Below are 24,334 nucleotides of genomic sequence, written 5' to 3' on the forward strand. Positions count from 1 at the left end.
AGAAAACAGGCAGTTTTCGAGGGCCGCTGTGTCCATTTAAATTTGAGGACATTCCGCGTTTAAACTATGATATCACTCTTCTAAATTGAGGGTTTCTACTTTAGTATATAAAATAAATCCTTTCCTCTAAATGAGTATTTTCTTTTATTTTATTACCCATATATTTTCTCCAATCACATATAGATATTAAGGGACATATAATTGAGCAGTTTGGATGCAAAAATGGACATTTCCAATTTTTATTCCTTTTTCTCTAGTTTACGCCTTATCCTATATTTTAAAATTTATAACAGGATGATTTTAATTGTTTTTAAAAATTGACAGAAGAAAAAAAAATCTAAAATATATTAAAAAGTAAAGTTGTAAATTGTTTTTTTAGTTTACCCAAAATGACATATAGTGGAAATGTCCGGTTTTGAATCTAGACCCCTCGTATGTAACAATAATCACAAACAGTGAACACTCTAACACACGCTACCACTGAAATTTTTAATACATTGTCTGCGCAAACGAGATGCGCGTACTTATCTTGACAAGCAGAGTGGGCATTCTGATTGTTTTATTATTCTGTGATAATGTCAGGACATTGATGTAATTCCGCTTAGTGCTCTTAGACTAACTCGGTTATTTAGACACTCAAAAAGACTTGAATTATTAAATTTTTCTCAGAAATAAACTGAATTTTGATAATTACGTGTCGATCTGTTTACTTCCTAAACAGAACGCCGAATACCTAGAATCAATTGCGGGGAGGATTATATTTGTAACAATATGATTCATTTACTGCATGACTCGATGTATAACTTCTTCCAGATGGTTCGCATGTTTTTAGAAGACATTATGTATCATAGCACACTCCCACAGGTGTAATTTTATCTGTTATGTATGTACATAGAGACCAAACCAGCATCTGCGGTTGCTAACAGTACCCTTTCTATTGATATACCAAATAATTAAATATCCCTCTGAAATAAAGAGAATATACTAATTTAAGTATTTTACATCTTTAGGTATATAGTCGACTCCCGTTCATCCACTCAATCCATACATTATTAATGTGAATGAATACATAAAGTTGTTCCCAAAGTTTCTGATAATTCAATATGCAAATCAGTACGAAGTAAAATGTTTCTGGTAAAAAAAAACAAGTTTTATACTGTCTCCAAACAATTTGTACAATAAAAAAATGACTAACTGGGGGTTCAATTATTAGTATTTTTTGAGTTCTTGCACATTAACAGGTACTGTACTGTTCATTTACCGTTAGTTAATTTTCTCATACAATTATTTCATAAGTCCGTCCCTGTTTCAACTTATGCACAAGACTTCAGATTGGCGACTTTTGTTTACTAGATTTTTTAATGGTCTTTGTTGCTAACATTACAACTCAGCATATTTTTGACATTGACCTTCCAACAAATAAAAAATATTTCAGGTCAATAATCTGGTGTTAAAAATAATTTAACAGTTTGAATTTAAATTAAACCGCTTTTCATCTTAAGATTGTGCCTATCGCTTTGTTATTAGATAAAAAGAGAAAGGGATATCACTCGGCACCAGCTGACCGTGGCGGCTTATAATTGGTTAACGTTTCAAGCATTAGTTGATGTTTTGTCCTACTCTCCAAATCATTTTTCGAAGTATACAAGAAAGAGAAATCCGAATGGGTATTTCAAATTTTTATTAGTTTATCTCCAGTCCCGTTGTGTAAATTTTAAGAGGTTCAATTCCAGTTGACTGTTCACCAATATTTTATGAGCTTTCTCTTACTTCACCGGCTCATAAGGGATAAGATCGGCTACAAAGCAGCGATGAAAGTTTTATTAGTTACTTTGGCTTTTGTAGCCGTTTTAGCCTATGTAAAAAGCGATGATTCGTCGAAAAAAGGTCCAAAAGTAACCGATAAGGTAAGTTTTTAAAAAATTCTATTTTTAATTTATGCCTACACACTTTTACTCAAAAAATGATATAGGTTTGGTTTGACATCACAATCGGTGACGAGCCAATAGGCCGCATTGAAATCGGATTGTTTGGAAAGACAGTGCCAAGGACAGCAAAGAATTTCAAAGAATTAGCACTTAAACCAGCCGGTGAAGGATACAAAGGCAGTAAATTCCATAGAGTTATTAGAGATTTCATGATTCAAGGTGGTGACTTCACTAAAGGAGATGGTACTGGAGGTAAGTTGAAGAACAACAATGTCAGAATATTTCTTTATAAACTAGAATTGCATTTTTGATTATAGGTTTAAACCTCTATTTATTTTACCCTTCTTTCCTTATTTCTTTTTTGTATACTTTTTTATAACTGCCTTATTGGTTATCACAATTTCTTCCTGGACTTTTTGGTAATTCTTGTGCTTTCTTGTATGGGAGCAAGAAAAGGCTACTTTGTTTGCATTGTTTTAATGTTCAGTGAAAAAGCAGTTCCTGTTTGATATCAATATCTATATAGTGTATCTGATATGAAGAATAGTTGGAATCTCCAGGAGTGTCTATCATCTGAAATTCCAAAGTATGGAGCTGGTAAATTGCTCCAGATGAGAGCCATTATATAAGAAAGAACAAAAAAAGACTAATAACTCTTGTCACATTTTTATTGGATCATTTGCATTAGTTACTGTAATTATTTAATTATGGTTAAAATTTATATCATTTGTGTGATTTAGTATATCACAAGTAGTATTAAAATGTTTTTGGAAATAGCTAAAATTAAGTGAAAATTAATGAAATTTTTTTGTTGATTGAATTTTTTTAGTTAGTGCTTTTAAAATGTGCAAAAAGATAAATGTAATAGTTTTGCAGGTTTAAGTTTGGGCCATATTAAAAAACCATAATGAATGGTGAATTTGACTTAAATAAATGTTAACTTTTTAATTTATATTTTTCTAGCAAATTAATGAAACTTGGATTAACTTAGAACAATAAAATACACTACACATAGACAAATAAATGTACCAACAAAGTCCTCAAACATGCACATTTGTTTTATTGTGTGTCATATAAATAGTGTTGCATTGTTTAAGTAGATATAATTTTAACACTCTTGTGAAATCTTTGCTGATGCTCTCCACTCATATCCCTCAAATTTTCTTTAAAAAGTAATCTGTAATTTTAACACGTTCCCTGCCATGTTGGTCTGATGGGACCATCGCTGATGTTGCTTCAATAGGCCACATTGGTCCAAAGAGACCAACGCAAGTTTTGCATTAACATAGGGCAACACTTTTGCATAGGGCCAACATTTATTCCGATACGTACCGAGCCGTTGGTGTTTATTTAGTATTAAATAACCATGGGAATGGACCAACCAGACCTACAAGCTATGTGCTGTATACACAATTTGTGCGATTTATGGAATATGACAAATGTGGTCCCATATAAGTCAAAAACGTTATTTACACTTTGGGATAATATTTATTGATACAAATATGTTTTTCAACAACAGAAAAATCAAATAATGTAAAACAACCAATAAAAAAAGTTATTTAAGTTCTATGTAATTCATTAAAACAACCTATACACAGAAAAGGTTCATTGTCACAGCTTTTGCAAAAGGTGTCTACCATTTTAGTTTTGTTCATAGCATACTGACGGCCGTGTTGCTCACTATTTTTTTTGTAGCAGTTTTTGCAAATCTTCATTGATGTTTACTTCCGTCTGCCTTGTGTTCAAGCTGATGGTGATTATTTGACACTCTTCGTGGTACTGTGGTGGTTCCATTATAGGTATAGCTTATAGCTATTATTAAGCTTATATATTAAAAAAGAATTTATAACTGATGTTGTTAATAATAATTCAAACCCCACTTTTTAAAACCATTTTATGCTTTTCCTAAGGGGGTTGGAATACGCTCCCATTTGGTCAGATAAGTCTACTGCCGCTTTGCCTTTATTATAATCTATTACCACCTTGGGTTTCAGTTTAGTTTGTCGATTACAAGATACTTTGATCATTTCATTTCTGTGTTTAGTAGAGAGCATATAAATATTTCTTCTGTCTTTCCAGTTCGTAATGGTCACTACATCATCATTTTCCATAGAAGCAATCTGCCCTTTGTTTAATTTTGCAGCTACTACTTCGTGGGGTAAATATTTTTGATTTTTTCGAACAGTTTCTATCAGGTGTGTATCGACGGACCACATTTTTTTTGCTAGCGGTAAACTTGTATACCAATTGTCGGTTATCAATGTTCTTCTTTGATGTATTAAATCCTCCATAAGATACAGTACAACACTTTCTAGAGTGACGTTGGAACTATTTTCTTTCCCTGCATATACTTTGAAATTGTAAGTATATCCAGATCTAGAACATACTTCAAAAATTTTTACACAATATTTGTGTCTTTTTGACTTAATGTACTGTTTAAACCCTAAGCGTCCCCTAAAGGGTAATAGGGTTTCATCGATGCAGACATATTCTTCCAGGATCCAATTTAATGTGTATATTTGTATGCTTATTAATTATCATTTAGAAGTAATACTTTTTTACATTCTCATAGTTTTTTTTTGTTTGTGTCAAATATAAAGTAGAAATTGGTGGAAGTTTATCAAGAAAAAAACCTTGAAAGCTTATTAGATAACTGCCTATAAACAACTTCCATGCATTTGAACAATGTGTTCCTTTAAGCTCTTCTTGCTAATGTACAAAAGTATACATTTCTTTCACAGAAAAATATGTGTCAATTAGTTCCACTTGTTGAGAAAAGATTCCAGTAATTTGACATTCTCTATAGACAGATTCAGGTCTGTTACCAAGTCATTTGAATCATTTTGTGATAATAAGTAATTAAAGCGATATTTCAGTAAATTACATTGACCTTCAATAAAAAAGTAACATTTAAGATAAAAATTGTTATATTTTTATTATAGATATCAATCATGACGAAATTAAGTGTTATAAAAGTGAAACAATCAACTGTTTTTAAGTTTTTTTAATTTTAGATATTAAAACAAAAGGTATTTAATAAATTGATTAATAATAAAAACTAAAAGTATCGAATAGTTTATAGAATACTCATTATTAGTGATTTGACAAATTTGACTGATTTTGTCTATTCGCCATTGTTTATTTGGAAACAGTTGCAAACGAATATATTATACTCCACACAAATTTTTAATTGTGTTTAAGTCAGGAGATTGTGCTCTCTCTCTTTCTAATAGCCTACGACCCATATCAAGCCCTGGTCTCACACAACATCTGCCTCCAAGCATCCCTTTCATCAGCTGCTCTCCTCCAGTTATCCATCCTCAATATCTCTCTAGCATTGATTCTCACTTCATCTATCCACCTCACATCCCACCAGTTCCACCTGCGTTCTACTTGGATTTTTCTTATCCATTCTTATAAGGTGACCTGGCCAGTGCAATCTTTGTATTTTTGCATAATTTGCTATAATTTGTTCTTTGTAATATTTTATTTTATTTATTAATATACGGGATTATCCCTATTACAAAAAAATATGTATGTTAACATTCAGTATAAAAATCAATCTCTGTAATTGCTTACAAACTAAGTGAAATTAAAATATTCATTATAAATAAATAAAAAAGTACCTATAACTTGTCAAGCTCTTTTTATCCGACTTTTAAATGAAGCCAAGGAGACATCAAATATTTCTAAATTGTTCCGATTTATAATTTTCAGTGGTCACTTAATGGGTGAATGCATACCATAATTTGTACAGTGAAAACATATGTTGAGTGTTTTTAAAATATCTGTATAATCATGATTAATAATGAGTATGTTTAATTTATATGCACAATATCTTAAAAATTTGTTCTGCAATATCTTGAATGTAGTAGAATGAACTTGGTATTGTGGAAACCATAATATTGATATAATACGGATATAACTCGTTGTTGGTTCATATATTCTCAACATAACATTGTCGCAAATGGGTCCCAACATGGAACATTTGCAGATGACACTAAGGCCTTTGCAGCTGAAAATATTGGGGATGTGATGGAGGGTTCCAGGTGGCATGGCACAGGACTGACGACAATGGTTTGCTGCAAATAGATTGGCTCTGAATAACATTAAAATTAAACAAGTAATTTTCACAATTAGAGATGTAGATGATATGAATGATGGAGTCAGTGAGATTCTTTTGGGCCTAAAATTACAATGGAACCCAGATATTCATAACTTGTGCAATCTCTTTATTTTGAGAAACCTTTCAAAATAAGTCTCACTGGAGAATTATATGTACTACCTATCACTCCATATTCCACTCACATCTTTCATACTCTATCCTTGTCTGAGGTCATGCAGCTGACACTGACAGGGTATTTGGTCTGCAGAGAAAGGCAGTGAGCGACCATTTTCTTTGACACACTTCGAGAACGGATCAGTTTTGTTGGTTTTTCCTCATCGTGAAACACCCACACAGTGGATTGGCGTTTATTTTCCGTAGGAGTAAATCCAAGATTCATTGCCACTATCAATACTATGAACGTTTTTTGAGTTTCCTTTGTTGAACAGTTCCAATGTATTTCGATACCAGTTGACGCGAACCGCGTTTTGCTCTTCTGTGAGCAAATGAGGGATCCCATGGGAAACCAACTTCATAACACCCAGTTCTTCATGTAAAATCTTTTGGATCGAGGTCTTTGAAATGCCCAAAAATGCTTCTATCTCCCGGTATGTTACACGGCGGTCATCCTTAATTAGCTGACCAATCGCATCAATGTTTTGCTGTGACTGCTTGTATTTGAATCACGTTGTTATCTAATGCAATATTTGCTCGCTCGAATGCGTTCTTACATCAAATTCGTTTTCCATGAGGCCTTGAGGTGGTATCATTATGTAGGTATGCATTTTCTTTTCTTTTACTGTTTGAATCCAAGATCCAAGGGCTGCTTCTCACAAAACTGAGAATTGTTCATGAAATAACAAGTAAGTCATCATCTCTCGAATTGTTATTTTATGTGTTCCTGTAAATAAAGCCATTTTTCTTATAATGAAATTCAAACGACTATACTGAGAACTGCTACTGTCATTGATTAGAATAAGTCTGCATGTAACCTCAGCACTGTCCAAGTGGATATGTGCTTGCACTTGTATCATAACCTAACCTTCAATGTGTTTTTTGTGCTTTGTGTCCTTTATAAAAAGACTTTTTAAAAAAAATTTTTAGATTTTGATGAAAAAATTTGTTTCTCTTTTTGAACAATGGGATCCCTTTAGTAGTGGTACTTTTTAAAATTTGACCATAGCTCTTAATATGGCTTTGTAAGCCGAAAGATGGCGCTCACCCAGGAATTATATTTTTTGCACTCTTTTAAAGTACTTTTCTTTTCAATTCTTTAATTTGTTCATAAGTATGTACAAAATATACCAGTCCTTTGCAATTTTTATTCTGGCCAGTTTTTTTTATTCCCCTCTTATTTCCTTATTCAAACGTTTTTATTCGATTATTATGATATTTTTATATGTTCTTTCATCTTATAATCTGTTCTCACATAATACTAAATAGTAATTTTGTTTTACAGGTCGCAGTATTTATGGAGAACGCTTTGCCGATGAAAACTTCAAACTGAAACATTTCGGTGCTGGTTGGCTGTCAATGGCTAATGCTGGAAAGGACACTAACGGCTCACAATTTTTCATCACCACAAAACAAACTTCCTGGCTGGACGGACGTCACGTTGTGTTCGGTAAAATTTTGAAGGGAATGGATGTTGTTAAGAAGATTGAAGCAACAGAAACTGATAGTCGTGATAAACCACGTAAAGATGTAGTTATCTCTGATTGCGGTGCCATAAGTGTAGATGAACCTTTTAGTGTAGAGAAGGCAGATGCTAGAGATTAAATCTTGTAAATAATTCCAGTAATTTTAGCTTTATATGTACCTAATGTCCTTTTTTAAATAAATTAGGTAATTTTTTTACTGCTATTTTTATTTTATATTTATTTCGTATATCCACCAATACCCTACCCAACAAGAAATCAAATGGACTACATCCTAATAAGATCATTTTAAAGTTCCCAAAAGAAGACCCCTAAGAAAAGTCATGTCTCTAAATCCATCAAAAATCAATGACTTCCAACAAAACCTAGAAGAAGCTCTTTCTTTAGACCAAGTAGATAGTGATCGTAAGCCGTGGATATCCGATAATATGTGGACTATGATTCAACGCAGAAAAGAACATAAAAGTAGATACGGAACAAACGATGAATACAGAGCGTTTTTGAAAGAAATCAGAAAACAGTGTCGCAAAGACAAAGCTGATTACATTTCTCAAATATGCAGAGAGATAGAGGAACATGGCTGTCGAAATGAATCGAGGAATTTATTTCAGAAGATCAAACTCCTTACCAGAGAATTTAAATTTCAAACGTGGTCTGTAATAGATAAATAAGGTAGGGTAAGGTAGTCTAAAGACCGATACTGACGAAATATTTTAAACGTTTTGAAACTACTGTGGCGAGCTATATAAAAATAACGAGGTACCAGCAGAAAATCAGTGGTTCTCTGACTACCCTAGAAACTATTGTCTACCAACGTGGAGTCATCAGCGAACCAAACAGGAAGCAGAGGTGGAGATAGAACGGACTGGCTAGCGTTTGATGGGTATTTTAGATGGTTGATAGAGGGGAGAAGATGCCATCGGCAGAAGGACTTGAATCAATAATAAGAGAGACTATGAGAAATTGCATAAACAGGATAGATGAAAAAAGAAAAATGCCTTATTGGTGGTGCGAAGAGATCGCCAATAAGAGGAAGGAATGCATTGCCATCAGAAGACAGGCTACGAGGGCAAGAGATAGAGGAGAAGTAACCGAGGCTAGCAGAATGGATATGGTATACAATGCGCGAAAGAAGGAACTGAACAGAATGATCCGAGCCGAGAAAAAGAGGCACTGGAGAGAACTGTGTGACAAGTTGGATGAGGACGTTTGGGGTCACGGGTACAAAATCGTAATAAATCAGTTCAAGCTGTACCCTCTGTATGAGATGCCACTGGACAGGAAGCTTGAGGTTACCCGAGAGCTATTTCCACCCGGTCATTGGCATGGACTGCAGTGGGACGCCGAAGCTGAGCCAGCTGTACCTTTTAAACAATGCTTTTACCGTAGACGAACTCAACGAAGCGTTGAGTGCCCTAAAGACACGAAAGGCTCCGGGACTCGATGGAATACCACTAGAAGCGGTGAAACACATTGGCAGTATGGAGCCGACGTGGCTTTTGGACCACATGAATGTACTGCTTGAAACTCAGCGATTTCCGGCAAATTGGAAGATCTCGAGGCTCGTGCTACTCCCAAATGGGGGAGACAAGTATCGACCAGTTTGTCTTCTGTCGTGCATAGGTAAATTATTCGAGAGGCTCCTAAGAGGGCGAATAGACACAGTGATTGAAGAGTCAGGCGGGCTGTCACCCCGGCAGTACAGTTTCAGAAAGAACAGGAGCACGGTGGATGCGCTGATGGAAGCCAGGACCAAGAAAGAAGATAAGGCAAGATGAGAAGAGGGAGATTGAATATGAACATGATTTTATGAGATCAATAAAATTTATCACTTCCACTGACTAAGTCACTATTGAGTTTCCTTTGTTAGAGCCTAATATTCAAAATCTATATATCACAAAATTCCGATTTTTTGAAATTGTTTGATTTTTTGACAACAAACATTTGAAATAAGCCTAAAAAACACTGAATTAAAACTTTCACATTACAAACGATCTAAAACGTTTAAAACTGCTTTTTTGACAGCACAAGTAACTAACTACTATTTTGGAAATAACATGCTGAAAATTTAAATCGACTCTTTTATTAAAGCACATATTATATTTTCATAGTCATAGTTAACATTGTAAAAGAAAAAGCTTCTTAATTTTCAAAATTATAAATATATTTTATTAAGATACTAAAATAGGGACTACAGTATCATATTTATTACATTAAGAAATTTGGTTTAGATTATATAAAGAGATCAACAACAAGTGTTAATAATATCACAATGGTGCATCCTGTCCTTATTTATTCAATCTTTTAACACATACGAAACTATTTCTAGTGTAGTATGGATTATTATAGTCTATTAAAATTGCGTATTATCTTCAATAAGTAGAATAAAAATAGTAACAAGTAGAAAAGTGAAAGGATAATCGCATAATAAAAACGTTTGTCATGATACCTTAATTATAAAAAAACCAAATTGGATTTCTTAGCTTATAAATTTTTCATGTAAACATGCCCAATTTTTTAGGCGTAGTTCGATCTATATCTACAAAGTTTTATAGCTACTATCAATCTCGGAAATTTCCATTTTATTCTCATGAATTTTCGATTTAATTGTAATTAAAACACGATACAACTAACGAAAATCGTTAAAGCAAATCCAATGTTATGATCTGTCAAGAAATTTTTAATAATAGTAAGTGGTAAGAATATGATTTATACCTCACTGTGGGAAATGTCATTGTGAAGAGATTGTCACCTTTGATAATAGACGATTCAAATAAAATATGCTATCAAAAGCTCTAAACACAATTATTCAGCTGGATTAGACAAAATACCTGTAGAACTGTTAAAACTAGCGGAAGAGAATAACTTGGAAGTATTGGCAGATTTGTTTAACACGGTGTACGATACTGGAATAATACCGCAAAAGTGGCTAAAGTAAGCGTTTGTAACTATCCCTAAAAAACAAGCAGCAAAAGAGTGCTCTGACTATCGAACACTGAGCCTCTTGAACCATACTTTAAAAGTACTGCTTAAAGTATTACGCAAGCGAATCTATGAAAAGTTAGAGGAGATTAATGAGATGCAGTTCAGGTTCCGAAATGGAATGGATACTGGAGAAGGACTATTTGCCATCAACACATACTGATTCAGCGATATTGAGATGTAAACGTTGACCTACACTTGTGTTTTATTGACTACAAAGAAGCTTTCAATAGAGTACGACATGAAAAATTAATATCAATACTTATGAATAGCATCATAAAGATAATCCAAACATTATATTGGAACCAAAGTGCCATAGTTCAAATTGATGGGCAACAGTCAGACGAAATAAAGAGCTGTAGAGGAGCTATACATTGAATATATTCGTGTTTACTCCAATAAAAACATTAGAGGGAACACGGACTACGAGTCCGACACCATTATGAGGGTAGCGCGTTGCACGAAGCATCGCGGGGCTCCACCCTCCCTGTAGTACCTGTGTTGCGATTACGAACGCCCGTCCGTTATTCCCCCCGGGCGGAAAGGTGAACACAGGTAGAGGAATTCTACCTCGCACGTAGACAGGTAACCGCCGAGGATCTTTCCTCTATCACTCTTGTATCTCCCAAGGTGGGTACGTGTCATGTCTCAGCACCCTTAATGGGGAAGGAGTGCGTCAGAGTCACAGCTCGTTCAACCTCATCTGGTTCTTGTGGAAATGAGAGTAGAGTGGTCCCACGAGAGTCTCGTCTCGGACACTAGGAGTGTAGACCGGTGACCGTAACGCCGAAGCGCCCTGCGTGCGATTCTACAAACCCGACACCTCAAACAACGGCTCTCCACTTCTCATTTCCTTCCCATTAGTCGCCTCTTACGACAGGCAGGGTAAATTGCCTCGGCCGTATTCTTATCTCCGCCAGCCGAACGGAGAGAGGAGCTATACAGGGATGCGTTTTATCACCCATGTTGTTTAACTTATATTCTCAAGAAATTTTCAAAAACACGTTTAATAATATCAAAGCGGGAGTTACCGTTAACTAATCGAAAGCTTAAGTCTGAATAGCGCTGAGATGGGAATTACTATAAACGCTAAAAAAACAAAATATAGGTATGCTAATAGACAAAAAAAACACAAAATATACACCACAATATTAACAATTAATGGTAACGTGATAGATCAAGTAGACAAATATCAGTAGGTACTTGGGAACCTTCATCAATGAAACCAATGATCATACTGCAGAAATAAACAGGCGAATAGAGATTGCCAGATTAGCATTTATACGAATGAAGCCACCCCTAACGTGCAGAAATCTTAATTTGGACATCAGTATGTACTGTGGTACTATGGACATCAGACTACATACCATTCAGTGTAAATGCAGATCGATTGATTTGTTTAGAGCAGCAAGTTCAAAAATAAAAATAGCCATTATGATTGCCAACATGCCAACCTCCATAGGGAGACGTCACTTCTTTAAGAAGATGCTCTTTTTATCCTTTTGAAAAATTCTTCTGCTGTCATAGTGATCGACCTAACAATTAGAAATACAGTTATGCATATAATATACATGTATAAAGTCTAGTTATGTACCTATTTAGATGGTTTATTGCAGAATAATCAGTAAATCAATACTATTTTTTTATAATCAGACGAAGATTGATTTGATTCATGAAGAATTCCTTGTACTTACGCAATCTTAAGTTTAGTATTGTAAAAATGTCTAGAAAATGTTTAGTACATTAATGAAGTCTCGTTTGTCTGCGTCAATTCTTCATACATAAAATGTAGAATGTAGAACAGGGCTACGTTTCAAAATACCGTAGTTAAAGTTCAGTTAAAAAATCGCATGACCATGAACAAAAATAACGCCCAACTCTAATCTGTCTAAAGTTCATAACTCATAACCTTAAACCCAATAAAAAATAAGTTGTCAGACACCAAAAAACGAAATAAAAATTTCAGTAATATTAAAAAATATTTTTATGATGAAAAAATAATTATTTTTGTGAGTATTCTGTTTTACTTTTACTTTTGATCAATTTAATTTGTATTTACGTCAAATTATTAGAGATAAGATTAGGTTATTTTCACTTGTTTCTGGTCTTTATAAAAAACGGGCCTAATATAATAATTTTTCTAGCGATTCAATCAAGAAACAGAAAATACGAACGGTTAAGATGTCCGAAGCATTCATTGAACACGAAAAATCCTCCCACAGTGTAATTTCCCTTGATTCCAGCAAAGACATTCTAGAAGAATCTGACATACCCGACCTAGAACCAATTAGCTCAAGTGAAGACAATATCAGTAAAAACGATGAAATTGAAAATATACCCGAAGAAGAAAAAGAAAAAAGCAAGGAACCTGAAGAACCTAAACCAGAATGGGTTGATCTTCTTGGCAGTGGGGCTATTATGAAAAAGATCATTGCTGAAGGTAAACCAGACACTAGACCACAAAGAAGCGAAAAGTGCATTATAAATTACAGTTGCTACCTTGAAGATGAGACTTTAGTGGACAGTGCTGATAATTTCGAACTAAATTTAGGAGAATCTGATGTAATTTTTATTTTTTATTAATATTTACTCAAATTTGATTTAAAAGTGCCAAATTTGATTGACAGTTAACTATTTGTTTTGTTTATATATCTAATTATTATATTTGTAAGTTGCTTATGTAATTTTAGGTAATACAAGGACTTGATGTTTCCTTAGGACTTATGAATATTGGAGAAAAATGTAGGTTAAAAATTGAACCCAGGCTGGCCTTTGGCAAAAAAGGATTGCCTTCAAAAATTCCAGGAGATAGCTTAGTTATCTATGATGTAGAGCTAGTAAATGTTGAACCAGACGATGATGTTGATATGATGCCTATTACTTTGAGAAGAGTTAAAGGGTAAATATTTTATGACATGTCCTTTTGCTAGTTTAAATAAACTATATTTCAATATATGAAAATTTCAGCAACAAAAAGAGAGAAAGAGGGAATTGGTGGTATACTAGAGGAGAAAACAATATAGCCATTCAGTGTTACAGAAGAGCACTAGATTATTTAGATGAAGTGGAGGGTGGAGATCAATCTAAAGGTGAAATATCAGATTCAGACTTGCAGAGTATTTTGGAAGACAGAGTGAGTGTTTGTAATAATATGGCAGCTGCACAAATAAAAATGGAAATGTACAGTGCTGCCCTTAATTCCTTACAAGTGGTACTTAGATGCCAACCTAATAACGTTAAAGCACATTATAGGAAAGCCATGGTAAGTATTTTTACAAAACTATTTATTGAGGGAAGTGTAAAAATTTTCAAAAGAAGACATTAAGAGAACTTCAGCAATAGCTAAATATAAGAAGAATCATACGTAAAAATAATCTAGTTATTTCATATATTAATGGGGTAGAGCTCAACCAAAGTAGGGATTCATATTAATATAAGGTGCTGGAAACTCATCCTCACCTCAGTGGCGCACCCAGAATTTGTCTTAGGGGGGGGGTTTTGAAATTTTTTTATACTACCTCCATGTTGAGTCCCTACAATTTGGGTTTTAGTTTAATTGAAAGTACTAAAGATAGCAGTTCCGAAGATTCAGGTATCTATTCAGGTATCTATCTATTAGATACCTACCAACTAAAACCACCCTCTCTTACTTATGCGCAGTTGACTGTCGCACGTACCGTACTCCGAAAGTGGGATGGCCACTGTAAGGCTTACGACATTTTTGGAACACTCCCTTCTCTTATCTAGATCTTATCTATTGTTCTGAAGCTATTTTCTTGTGGCATTTTAAAGTAATTACTATTTTAATGGGAATAAGCCAAAATTGAAGGTTAAAATAAGGTTATTGATGTTTGAAATTAATCGAACTTGTAAATACAATACATTTTGAAGACGGCTATCGCCGTATTCCCGTTCTCCTCCGGGAATCCTCCCGGTGCAAGGCATGCTCCTCCTCCAAACCTGTCGATTCCATCGCTCTTCTAATTCCTTCATTTCAAGAGCGTCGAGGTCTACCTCTTTTTTTTTCTTCCAGGGGGCTTCGATTTGTGAAGTTTTTGGGGCCAACGTTTGTCAGACATTCTCAATTGATGTCCAAACCATTTTGAACCTCTTCTTTCTATTCTGTCAATGACCGTTTCTGTAGCATTCATGTTATTTCTTATAGATTCGAGTCTTCCTTTCCTGCCTTGATATTCTAGCACTTCTTCTCAAATCATCCATTTCAACTGTCAACAATCTTCTCTTCAGGTCTGCATTAATTGTCCATACTTCATAGCCATAGAACAAAGAACTGAATAAACCATGGTTTGCCCTATTCTTTTTTTGTTCCTTTTGGAAATGTGGTGATCCCACCATAAGGAGTTCAGACATCCTACAATTTTACGTCCCTGATTACTTCGTGTTTAATTTCGGTTTCTCCCAAGCCGTTCATAGCAATGAGTGCACCTAAATATTTTAATTTGTCCACTTGTTTAATTTCCACATCCTCGTCTATCAACCCTTCAAACCTTGCATCTGAATTGATAACTAAATATTCTGTTTTCTTCATGCTGACTTGTAACCCCTATTTTAAATAGTCTTTGTATAGACGCTTTATCATAAATTCTAGATCATAAGAATCTTGAGCTAGGATGACTTGGTCATCCACAAAGTTTAGGGAGAACAGTACGTCATTTCCTATGGGGATTCCCATTCCCTGGCAGTGGTTTTTCCAATTTTGGAGGGCTGCCTGAATATATAAATTAAACAGTAAGGGTGACATACTGCATCCTTGTTTTAGTCCTTTAGTTTCTTTTATTGGCTCTGATAGTCTATATCCGATTTTTAGGTAAGTAGTGTTATCCCTGTATACTTCTGTGATTATTCCTAAAAGGTATGGACTAATGTCGAGTTGTTGTTAAGCTTGCCACAATTTAAGTCTTGGAACTGTATTATACGCCTTTTCTAGGTCGATGAAGGCTAGATGTACTTCTGTACCAACCGCTATTCTTTTTTATATTAATTGTTGGAGTATAAACAAGTTATCAGTGCAAGATCAAAGATCAAAAATTCAAACGTCAATAAACTTATTTTAACCTTCAATTGCGACTTATTTCCATTAAAATAGTAATTAGATCTTATCTCTGTCATTAGCCCGGTTGGTATTTCTGTTCCTCTTCTTTCTTTTTATTGACTGCTTGAAAGTAATTGTGAACACTATTCCATCCCTCCGTATTTCCCGTCATCTTTACGATCATCTCTTACAGTCACAGGGTTCATACCTATTTCTTTATACATTCTGTTTCTCTCCACTGTACATCTATTACACTCCAGCATTGTGTGAGTAACAGTGTCGGAATATTCGCAGTATAGGCATTTATCTGCATCTGTCTTTCTGAACCTATGAAGATACACCCTAAAACAGACAATCTACCCAGTCCCTTAGGCTCGGGATCAGCATCTTTGTCCACTGAGCAACATCTTCCTTGTTGTTCCACTCTTCTTGCCATTTTTCCATTGATCTTTCCCTTTCTTTTTTTTATAGCTGTTGTCAACTGCTTTCTTCTCCCATAGAGATGTCTCTTTTCTTTTCTACTGCTCTAACACATGCAGAGGAACACAACCCCTGATAGTCCACAAGGCCGCCGCAGATACAGTCCTGTAGGCGCATGCTACTCGCAACAGACTCGTTCTGTCTAATTTTTTATAAGCCTAATATTAGGTATCTATATCTAAATATAATGAAAAATATTATTAATTATTGTGTATTTATACAATAATTATTGTGTTCTACATATTTAAAGTGGTAATTTAATTATTCAATCAGCGTTTTGGATTTTTTGTATTGTGTGTGAAAGACAAGTTACATTTTTCTACTATTCTTTATATATTGTTTACTTTATATGCCCTGGGGGGGGGGGGGGTTTAACCCCCAAAACCCCCCCCTGGGTGCGCCAAGCCTCACCTATTCCATACTGGGTAGGATTTGTTAGTGTCCTCAATGTCGACTAGGGTATTTCTTGGTATCTAATGACAATGTTATATCTCCTCTCCTATCACCAAGACCCAACCACTGTACATTTACCCTCCTTTCTCAACAGAACTTTTTTTTTATATATATATATTTTTTTAACTTTTGTGATTTGATATACTGTTTTAATGTACAAATTTTAACTGTTTACTTGTTTCGTTGTTATTGTTTGATGTTTCTTATTGTTCTATATTGTTCTAAAATTCTATATTGTTTGATTGTGTACATGATCTTTACTTTTTACCATTTGTTGTATTTATTGTAAATGGTTCTACCGTCGAAATAAATAAATAAATAAATAAACTTGTGACAGTGGTTTAGAACAATAGCAATGGCAGAGTTTTCCTGATATATGTAATTATTTTTTGAATTGCTTATTCGTTTACAATTTCAAATGCATTTCACATCCTTTTTAATATATTTTTTTTACCATGCTGTTTCTCAATTTATAAAAACCTAGTTAAATTACACCTACTCTTAAATAAGATGATAAAAACAGTTATAAAAATCATTGCTGCTTATCTAATTAACGAATTATTCTAAAACTCCTGGATAAACTAGGCTATAATGAATTGAACTGATAATGTATCATCAGAGCAACTTAGATTTACAGTCCAGATTTGCAACTAACGGTACAATGGTTATTGAACTTCTTACCAACTAACCTTCTTAACTTGTAGTTATACATCCTTAATTGTGTTTTATAATTAATATATAGTTAAAATGTGTATACTATTTTCAGGCTTATAAAGGACAAAATGATTTAACAACTGCTATGAAATGTCTACAGAAAGCCAAAGAGTATGCACCTAACGATCCAGACATTCAAAAGGAAATCAATGCAATGACAAAACTTATACAGAAACAGAAAAATTCCGAGAAAGAATTAGCAAAGCGCATGTTTAATGGAACTGCAAAGCCAGAGTCTAATAATAAATCTTCTAAAAAATCCTCTGGTGGGAAGGTCAGTATTTGACTTTTGATATTTTTATAGACTATTTCAATAAATCTTATAAATGTTTTCTTCAATCTTTACAAAAATATGTTCATTGTGTGAAATTTCTCACAGTTTACACATACAAAATTTTTTTGGATTTTCAGAGACAACTGCATTAATGTATTTCTAACTTATGAATTTGTTTTCATATATTTTTGTCTCATAAGTGATCAATTTTAGAACTCCCTAAGTTGTTTATAGTATAACACTTTCAGCTCCAGTAACACTTTTTTTATGCAGCCAATAAAGTGGAGTTTTTTCGATTTTGTGAGCACCTCAGCAAAGGGTAAAATTATATGATTTGGTGCTTGGTTTTAATACATGAACTTTAACATAGTAATCAGAAATATGAACATCAATATTAAAATGCAGTCTACTTGATCAATGAGAAAATAATAGAAAACAGAATAAAATAGAAACAACATTCACAAAGAAGAAGAATTGAAAGCAGTGCTTCTAAAAGCAAAAATGAAAAATCTCCTGGTTTTGATAACATAGATCCAGAGTTTTTACTATGTGGATAATGTGGTAATTTTAGCCCACAACAAATTTAATAGCACTGTCAGAGATTATGTAACTACAGGCTATCATTGTAGTTACTGAATCAACTTTAAATGCAGTACTTAACATAAGTCTCCAGAGGTCCAAAATCATGAAATTCAACAGGAGTTTAGAGGGATTGAATCTTCTAAACCTAAAAAGTGCAAATTTAAAACTGCAGATAATAATCAAGAGGACAGTGACTACATTAATGATAGCCAAACATACTCATAAAAAAATGTTTACAACCAGACATGTTATATTGGATGTATAATCAACAATTACACATGCATCAGTGGCATGATGGCCAAAGGTACAGCAAAAATTGCCATCCTCAAACTAAGCAGGGTTGAAAGACTTGGAATTACAAGGGCTCAGGAAGGCACACCAACAGCAGTTATGGAGGCTTTACTAGACCTTCCTCCTCTGCATATTGTTATAAGGGTGAAGGTAATAATAGGATATTATAGATGGTGAGAAAACCTAAGCAATGTAATGATCCTCAATTCTAAAAGCTCTGACTCAGTAATTAGGGATTTTCTATGTAAAATATAATAGAGTTAATGAATGGTTTATATACTGGCAACACATTGAACTGGAGCTGCACCTGTTAAAATTTTTAACTAAACATAGTTTTATTAAAGTAAATTATATATACCGACAAAAATGACAATTTAAATATATTTTTGCAGTTTATTGTATGGGCTACATTGGGAGCAGCTCTGGCAGTTGGAGCAGCAGGAGTTTTCGCTTACCGTTTGAAGATTTAATCAAAAATTTTAATTATCAACTTAGAGAGTGTTTCAAGAAGTGTTTGTGTTTATACCGTTTATGTTTTATACGATTTTTATACATGTTGGTGGATCACTATTTGTGTTATATTTGGCATTTTTAATAGTTCTTGTTCTTTTAATACACGCATTACAAGAATTTAATTGTTTTAATTGAATATTGATATTCGATGTTAACAAATCATAAATCAAACATTAATAAACAACAAAATAATAAACTTATGAAAGAACAAGAGACCTCTTAAGTTGTTTCAAGCCGGTATTAAATATATCTACATCTGAGTTATTCAACAATCTCATTTATCTGTATAATAAATTAACACCTTATGATGTTTGATGAAGGAGGACATTAAAAGTGGTGATATGGCGCAAACCTAAATATTATGGAATATTAAATCTGATTTCGTTCAACCGGTAAGGGCAATCAATATTACTATTTATAATTTTTAAAATAAAAGCAGCAACTGAAATATCCCGCCTAATACAGCTTCTTAGAGTGCTGTCTCCCTAAGGAGGTTGGCAATCATAATGGCTATTTTTAGTTTTGAACCCGCTGCTCTAAACAAATCAATCGATCTGCATTGCTACTGGGTTAAACTGATATATAACAACACTTATTACCATTTAATGAAGGCCATTCCTACTAATCCAGTTGTATAAACGATCCACATCAGCTCTTAAAGACAGATGATCTCCTTCTATAACCCTCTAGAGTATCAAGTCATCAGCAAATATTAACACTACTGACTGCTTAAAAAACAGCTACATGTGTGTCCTTCCTATGGAACACCTGACAGGACCATTATTGACTCTGAAATATTACCAGCAACCTGAACTCTTTGACTACTACCTGACAACGAATTTTTGAACCATTCAACAAAATGAACATAAAATCTCACAGAAAGCAATTTTGCAAGAAGAATTTGATGATCAACTCGATCAAATGCTTTACTGAAATCCAAATATAGCATCCACCTGTTTTTGACTCTCGATTTACTTCCCATAATTTTCAATATTTTCTTTCTGACCACATTTGAGTATCTGTACAACAAACCTCTCCTTCTAAACATCAGGAAATAAAGATGACTGTATTGAGTTATTAAATAAAGTATCTAATGGCATGGTAACAGTGCAAACACACTTTTTTAAAAGAAAATTGGGAACACCATCAGGTGCAGAGGTGATCTTATTTGGAAGAGAATTTATGCAACCAAAAATATCAATGAAAGTGATTCCAGAGACATTATAATCTGTGCCAAAATTGTTATTGATGGTGATATTGGGAATCTGAAGGTTATTAACCCCAGGGGTATAAACAGTTTGACAGAAGTTCTTGAACAAGTAAGCAATGACTTGCCCATTAGAAGCAGACTGATCCCTGTAAAACATAACATTTGGTAAACTGTGACTAGAACGTTTATCATTAACATATTTCCAAAGTGATTTAGGATTTGTCTTTCAACTGAACATCGGATACCTGCAACATATTGATTAGCATATACTAGACAAACATTTGCATTTTGTCCTAAGAAGAGAAAATTTACTATAATTGACATCGGTACGATATTTCATGTACAATGAGTGAGCATAACTTTTCTCACATGTCAAAATTCTAAGTTCATGGGAAAACCAATTAGGAAAAGTTGATATTCTGTATCTCTTCAGAGCCCAAGTCTACTGAAACCTTTATATAAATGCACAGTTATCGCGCTTAGCTGATGAACACAGATCTTCAAACATTGGATATTAGTGTGCATGAGATATATACGCACGGGTTCGTGTGAAGTTTTTTTTGCCGTGGTTTAAAGTGTTAAACATATCAAAGACAAAGAGTGGAAACATAGTGGATATACTACATAACAATCATCCACACATAACCACGATTGACCGGTTTGAGGTTGTGATTTCATATTTATATCTGGGATCATTGATCACAAACAATGGGTCACTATAGGAAGAAATAAAACGTAGATGTGATCTAGCAAAATTCGCCGTAGGAAAGATCGCCAAAATATGGAAGGATTCTTAAATTTCACGAATTTCTAAAAATGAGGTTTATCAACTGCTTAATATTACCAATACTGACCACGGATGTGAACTAAAAGTCAGCAAAGTCTATATATTTTACATAACATTTCTGGATAAAAAGGTATCAGGAGTAGTGTGACCAACTCCAATTCAATTGAATTCGGGACAAGGCTAAAAAAAATACCTGAAATCCGGAACTTTTCAATGAAAATCGTGCCATTTTTTATTTTTTTTTTAAACAAGGACTGTAATACCATCATTTTATTGATTATTTAACATTTTTATGTTGACAATGATATTTTTAATGAGATTAAGCCATAATTGGTTATAATAATTATATTTTTGTTAGTTTTTGACGTTTCGACTTCCAATCTGGAAATCATTCTCAAAAAAGGAAAAATTACAACCAATTGTGGCATAAAAAACATAATTGTTAAACATGCCACAAGAAAACAGCTTCAAAACATTTAAAATTCAATCCATTCATATTTTAAATTGATTTTAACGAACAAACTATATTAATTCTTTGCACTGCTTATTTTGTCTTGCTTATCATATTTGTCTTGCGATGAAATTTGCTTTAACAATGACGGCGACTTTAAAAACTTATAAATAAAAATCAACACATTTATATTTCAAATTAAATTTTTAGAACAAAATATTTTTTAAGGTCGACGTCAAGTTGCGATTTTTCGGCTGTCCATATTTTTGTAATCAATGAAAAAACGCGCTCGACGGTTTAGTCTATCCAAATATGACTTCCCATCTTCAAACTGTGATTTCCACTGCTTGAGATAATCGATGCAAGTTTGATCAAATAGAAGGGCTGTTTGCAACACTGTTTATTTATCAATACCGATGTCCGCGTCTACTTTGTTTACTTCGTTCAATACAGCTGACGACTGGAATTGTGAATCCACTCTCGTTTTCAACGACTGCAGGAAATTGTCCAAAGCCTGTGTCATTTCAATCGCACCTACTTCTTCACCCTTAATTCTTAAGACTGCCCGATTGAAAATCTTAGCCTATAGAAAAAAAACCATTGCAATTCAGGTTAGATTAAAATATTCTGCTATGCTAGGCGAGGGCCAATCAAGACAGATTATGCAACAGCGTACAGATATATTTTCATGCAAGTTGCTATCAAAATTCATGTTGCCAGTATAATAAAATTTATAGTTTAGAAGAAAACTGAACATTATCACATATTATTGTGTAAGTTTATAATATTATTTATTGGATGTAATAATTTGTGATTTATATTTTAATACATTTAATGCTGGACTGAAATTTCCGGGTGAAATATCTAAAGTTAATGTTTTGGTATATTTCCTTTGTTGGCAACAATGAAAGTGGTATCAAAAATTGCACAGAAATAGCTCTGATATAAACAGGCTAGGCAAGAGATATGCCATGCAAGACAGACTTGCATAGCATGGGACTTGCATTGCCTAGATGTAAAGCTGATTTTACCTGATCAAGAATGAACAACAACCAAACTTTTGAACATGGGTCATTGAAAAAAATCCTTCAGTAATTTTGGGCTGTTTGAAGTTTCCAGAAAATACGCCTTTACTTCATCACAAACTGGTAAGATTGATTGCGCGCATGTGAACATTTCCAAAAATGCGAGTTTTCCCATAACCAAGAATTTTCTCGTATTCAACGTTTGCGGTTTCACAAAACTCTTCCAAATATGTGACACGAACAGTGAAACGATAAAAATGTGAATAAATTTTCACTTTAATTAATTCCACGTCAAATGGTAACATATTGCAGCCACATTGCAAAGTGTTGTGAATAATGTGAGCCGCACAACCGATTCCCATCAAATTTGGATTCATTTGTGATTTTTGTTCGTAGTAAACATTGTTTTGCCCACCTCGGTTTTTACACCACCAAAATTAGTATTAGTATTATCGCCGCATAATGAAACTAACTTTGTTGAGATGTACTTTTCAAGAGTGTTCCTCAAGAGCAGCACAATAATATCAGATGTTTCCCCATCTTTAGCTGTAAAATTCAATATTTTCGTCTTCATGCCTTCTAATGGAACGAAATATCCCACCACAACCGGGAACATTTTTACGTTTCCATGGTTAGATGCATCGGTATATATACTGACGTATATTGAGTTGTTCATTGCATCAACCAATTGATTTTCGATGTACGGATCAAAGACATTTTTAACAATTGCCTCATATTTAGTACGAGCTGACTGAAATTTGGTCAATCCAAAGCAATTCCGAAATATTTTCGATGAGCAATCAGCTGAGCGAAAGTTTTCATTTTCCTTAACCATATGATACGCCCAAACACCTTCCAGGGCTGCCGGCTCTAAATCAATATATTGCTTGATGTTGCTGTTGCCTTGAAAAATTCAGTCAATTTTTTGCTGCTTGCCGCCGAACTAATACCTCTTTGGTGTTTACACTTTTGATGTGACTCACTACATCCGCTCTACCACTGTGGGCGATCGAAAATTCGGATCCACAAGTATCACATTATACGTCAGTTAACTTTTTTCTTTAAATGGGAATTCTTGCAATGTTTTACTAAAAGTGCAATAGTGTTTTCTCTTTTTACTTTCTTGTTCTGGTTCCATATTAACAATAGAAAGAAATGAAAAATGTAAAGTCAACTAAACAATGCTTCGGACCTTCGTAGATGATCACTAATCTATTTGAGGCTTCAAACTGATTAGTGACATAAAATAAATGTTTACATAAAATCATATTACAACGCAGCAGATTTGATCTTGGTTCAAAGCACGTAACGGTTTGGAAATAAATCATTTATTCTTCAAGAATTTAGCGCGAGTGAAATCAAGAAGTTTGTTTACCTACTTAGAATTGTTGACAAAACCGAAAAAAAAACATTTATCAGCAATCATTACATCGTTGAATGCGGCACACCTCAGTGGGCATGATTGATGTGTATAATATACATGAATTGTTATCGTTTTTGAATTATCTTTTCGAAAAAGGATAATTAAAATACAGAAACGAAAAAAAGTGCACAATTTGAGTTTTCCTATAACATAATACCACGATAAAATGCATGCGTTTTGGATGTGGTATTAGTATTACACTCTAGAAATTTTCTACTTTTTTTCGTCCCAACAATTCAATTTGATGTGAATTCTTAGAAGAATAACGTATTTAAAATTTCAAAATAGAATTTTACAAAAAAGTTCAAAATTTGGATGGCCCGGAAGCCTTGTCCGGGACGCCGGGACATGACTTCGTAATTCGGGCCATATCCCGGATTTTTCGGGCTATATCCCGGATTTTTC

At 33.8% G+C, this 24,334-nt stretch overlaps 2 protein-coding genes across 2 annotated transcripts; both read left to right on the forward strand.

The window, feature by feature from the left end:
- The first annotated feature begins 1,656 nt into the window (after window positions 1-1,656).
- Window positions 1,657-7,890, forward strand: LOC140441565 (peptidyl-prolyl cis-trans isomerase 5). The gene is made up of 3 exons (XM_072532376.1): window positions 1,657-1,907; window positions 1,973-2,180; window positions 7,493-7,890. Exons 1-3 carry the CDS (start codon window positions 1,755-1,757, stop codon window positions 7,810-7,812), a joined length of 681 nt encoding a protein of 226 aa, XP_072388477.1. The 5' UTR covers window positions 1,657-1,754; the 3' UTR covers window positions 7,813-7,890.
- Window positions 7,891-12,533: 4,643 nt separating this feature from the next.
- Window positions 12,534-19,150, forward strand: zda (peptidyl-prolyl cis-trans isomerase zonda). Its single transcript, XM_072532377.1, has 6 exons — window positions 12,534-12,682; window positions 12,818-13,235; window positions 13,364-13,572; window positions 13,641-13,935; window positions 17,426-17,647; window positions 18,913-19,150. Exons 2-6 carry the CDS (start codon window positions 12,855-12,857, stop codon window positions 18,988-18,990), a joined length of 1,185 nt encoding a protein of 394 aa, XP_072388478.1. The 5' UTR covers window positions 12,534-12,682; window positions 12,818-12,854; the 3' UTR covers window positions 18,991-19,150.
- Window positions 19,151-24,334: the final 5,184 nt, after the last annotated feature.

This window comes from Diabrotica undecimpunctata, chromosome 5, assembly GCF_040954645.1.
Source record: "Diabrotica undecimpunctata isolate CICGRU chromosome 5, icDiaUnde3, whole genome shotgun sequence".
NCBI classification, from domain to species: domain Eukaryota; kingdom Metazoa; phylum Arthropoda; class Insecta; order Coleoptera; family Chrysomelidae; genus Diabrotica; species Diabrotica undecimpunctata.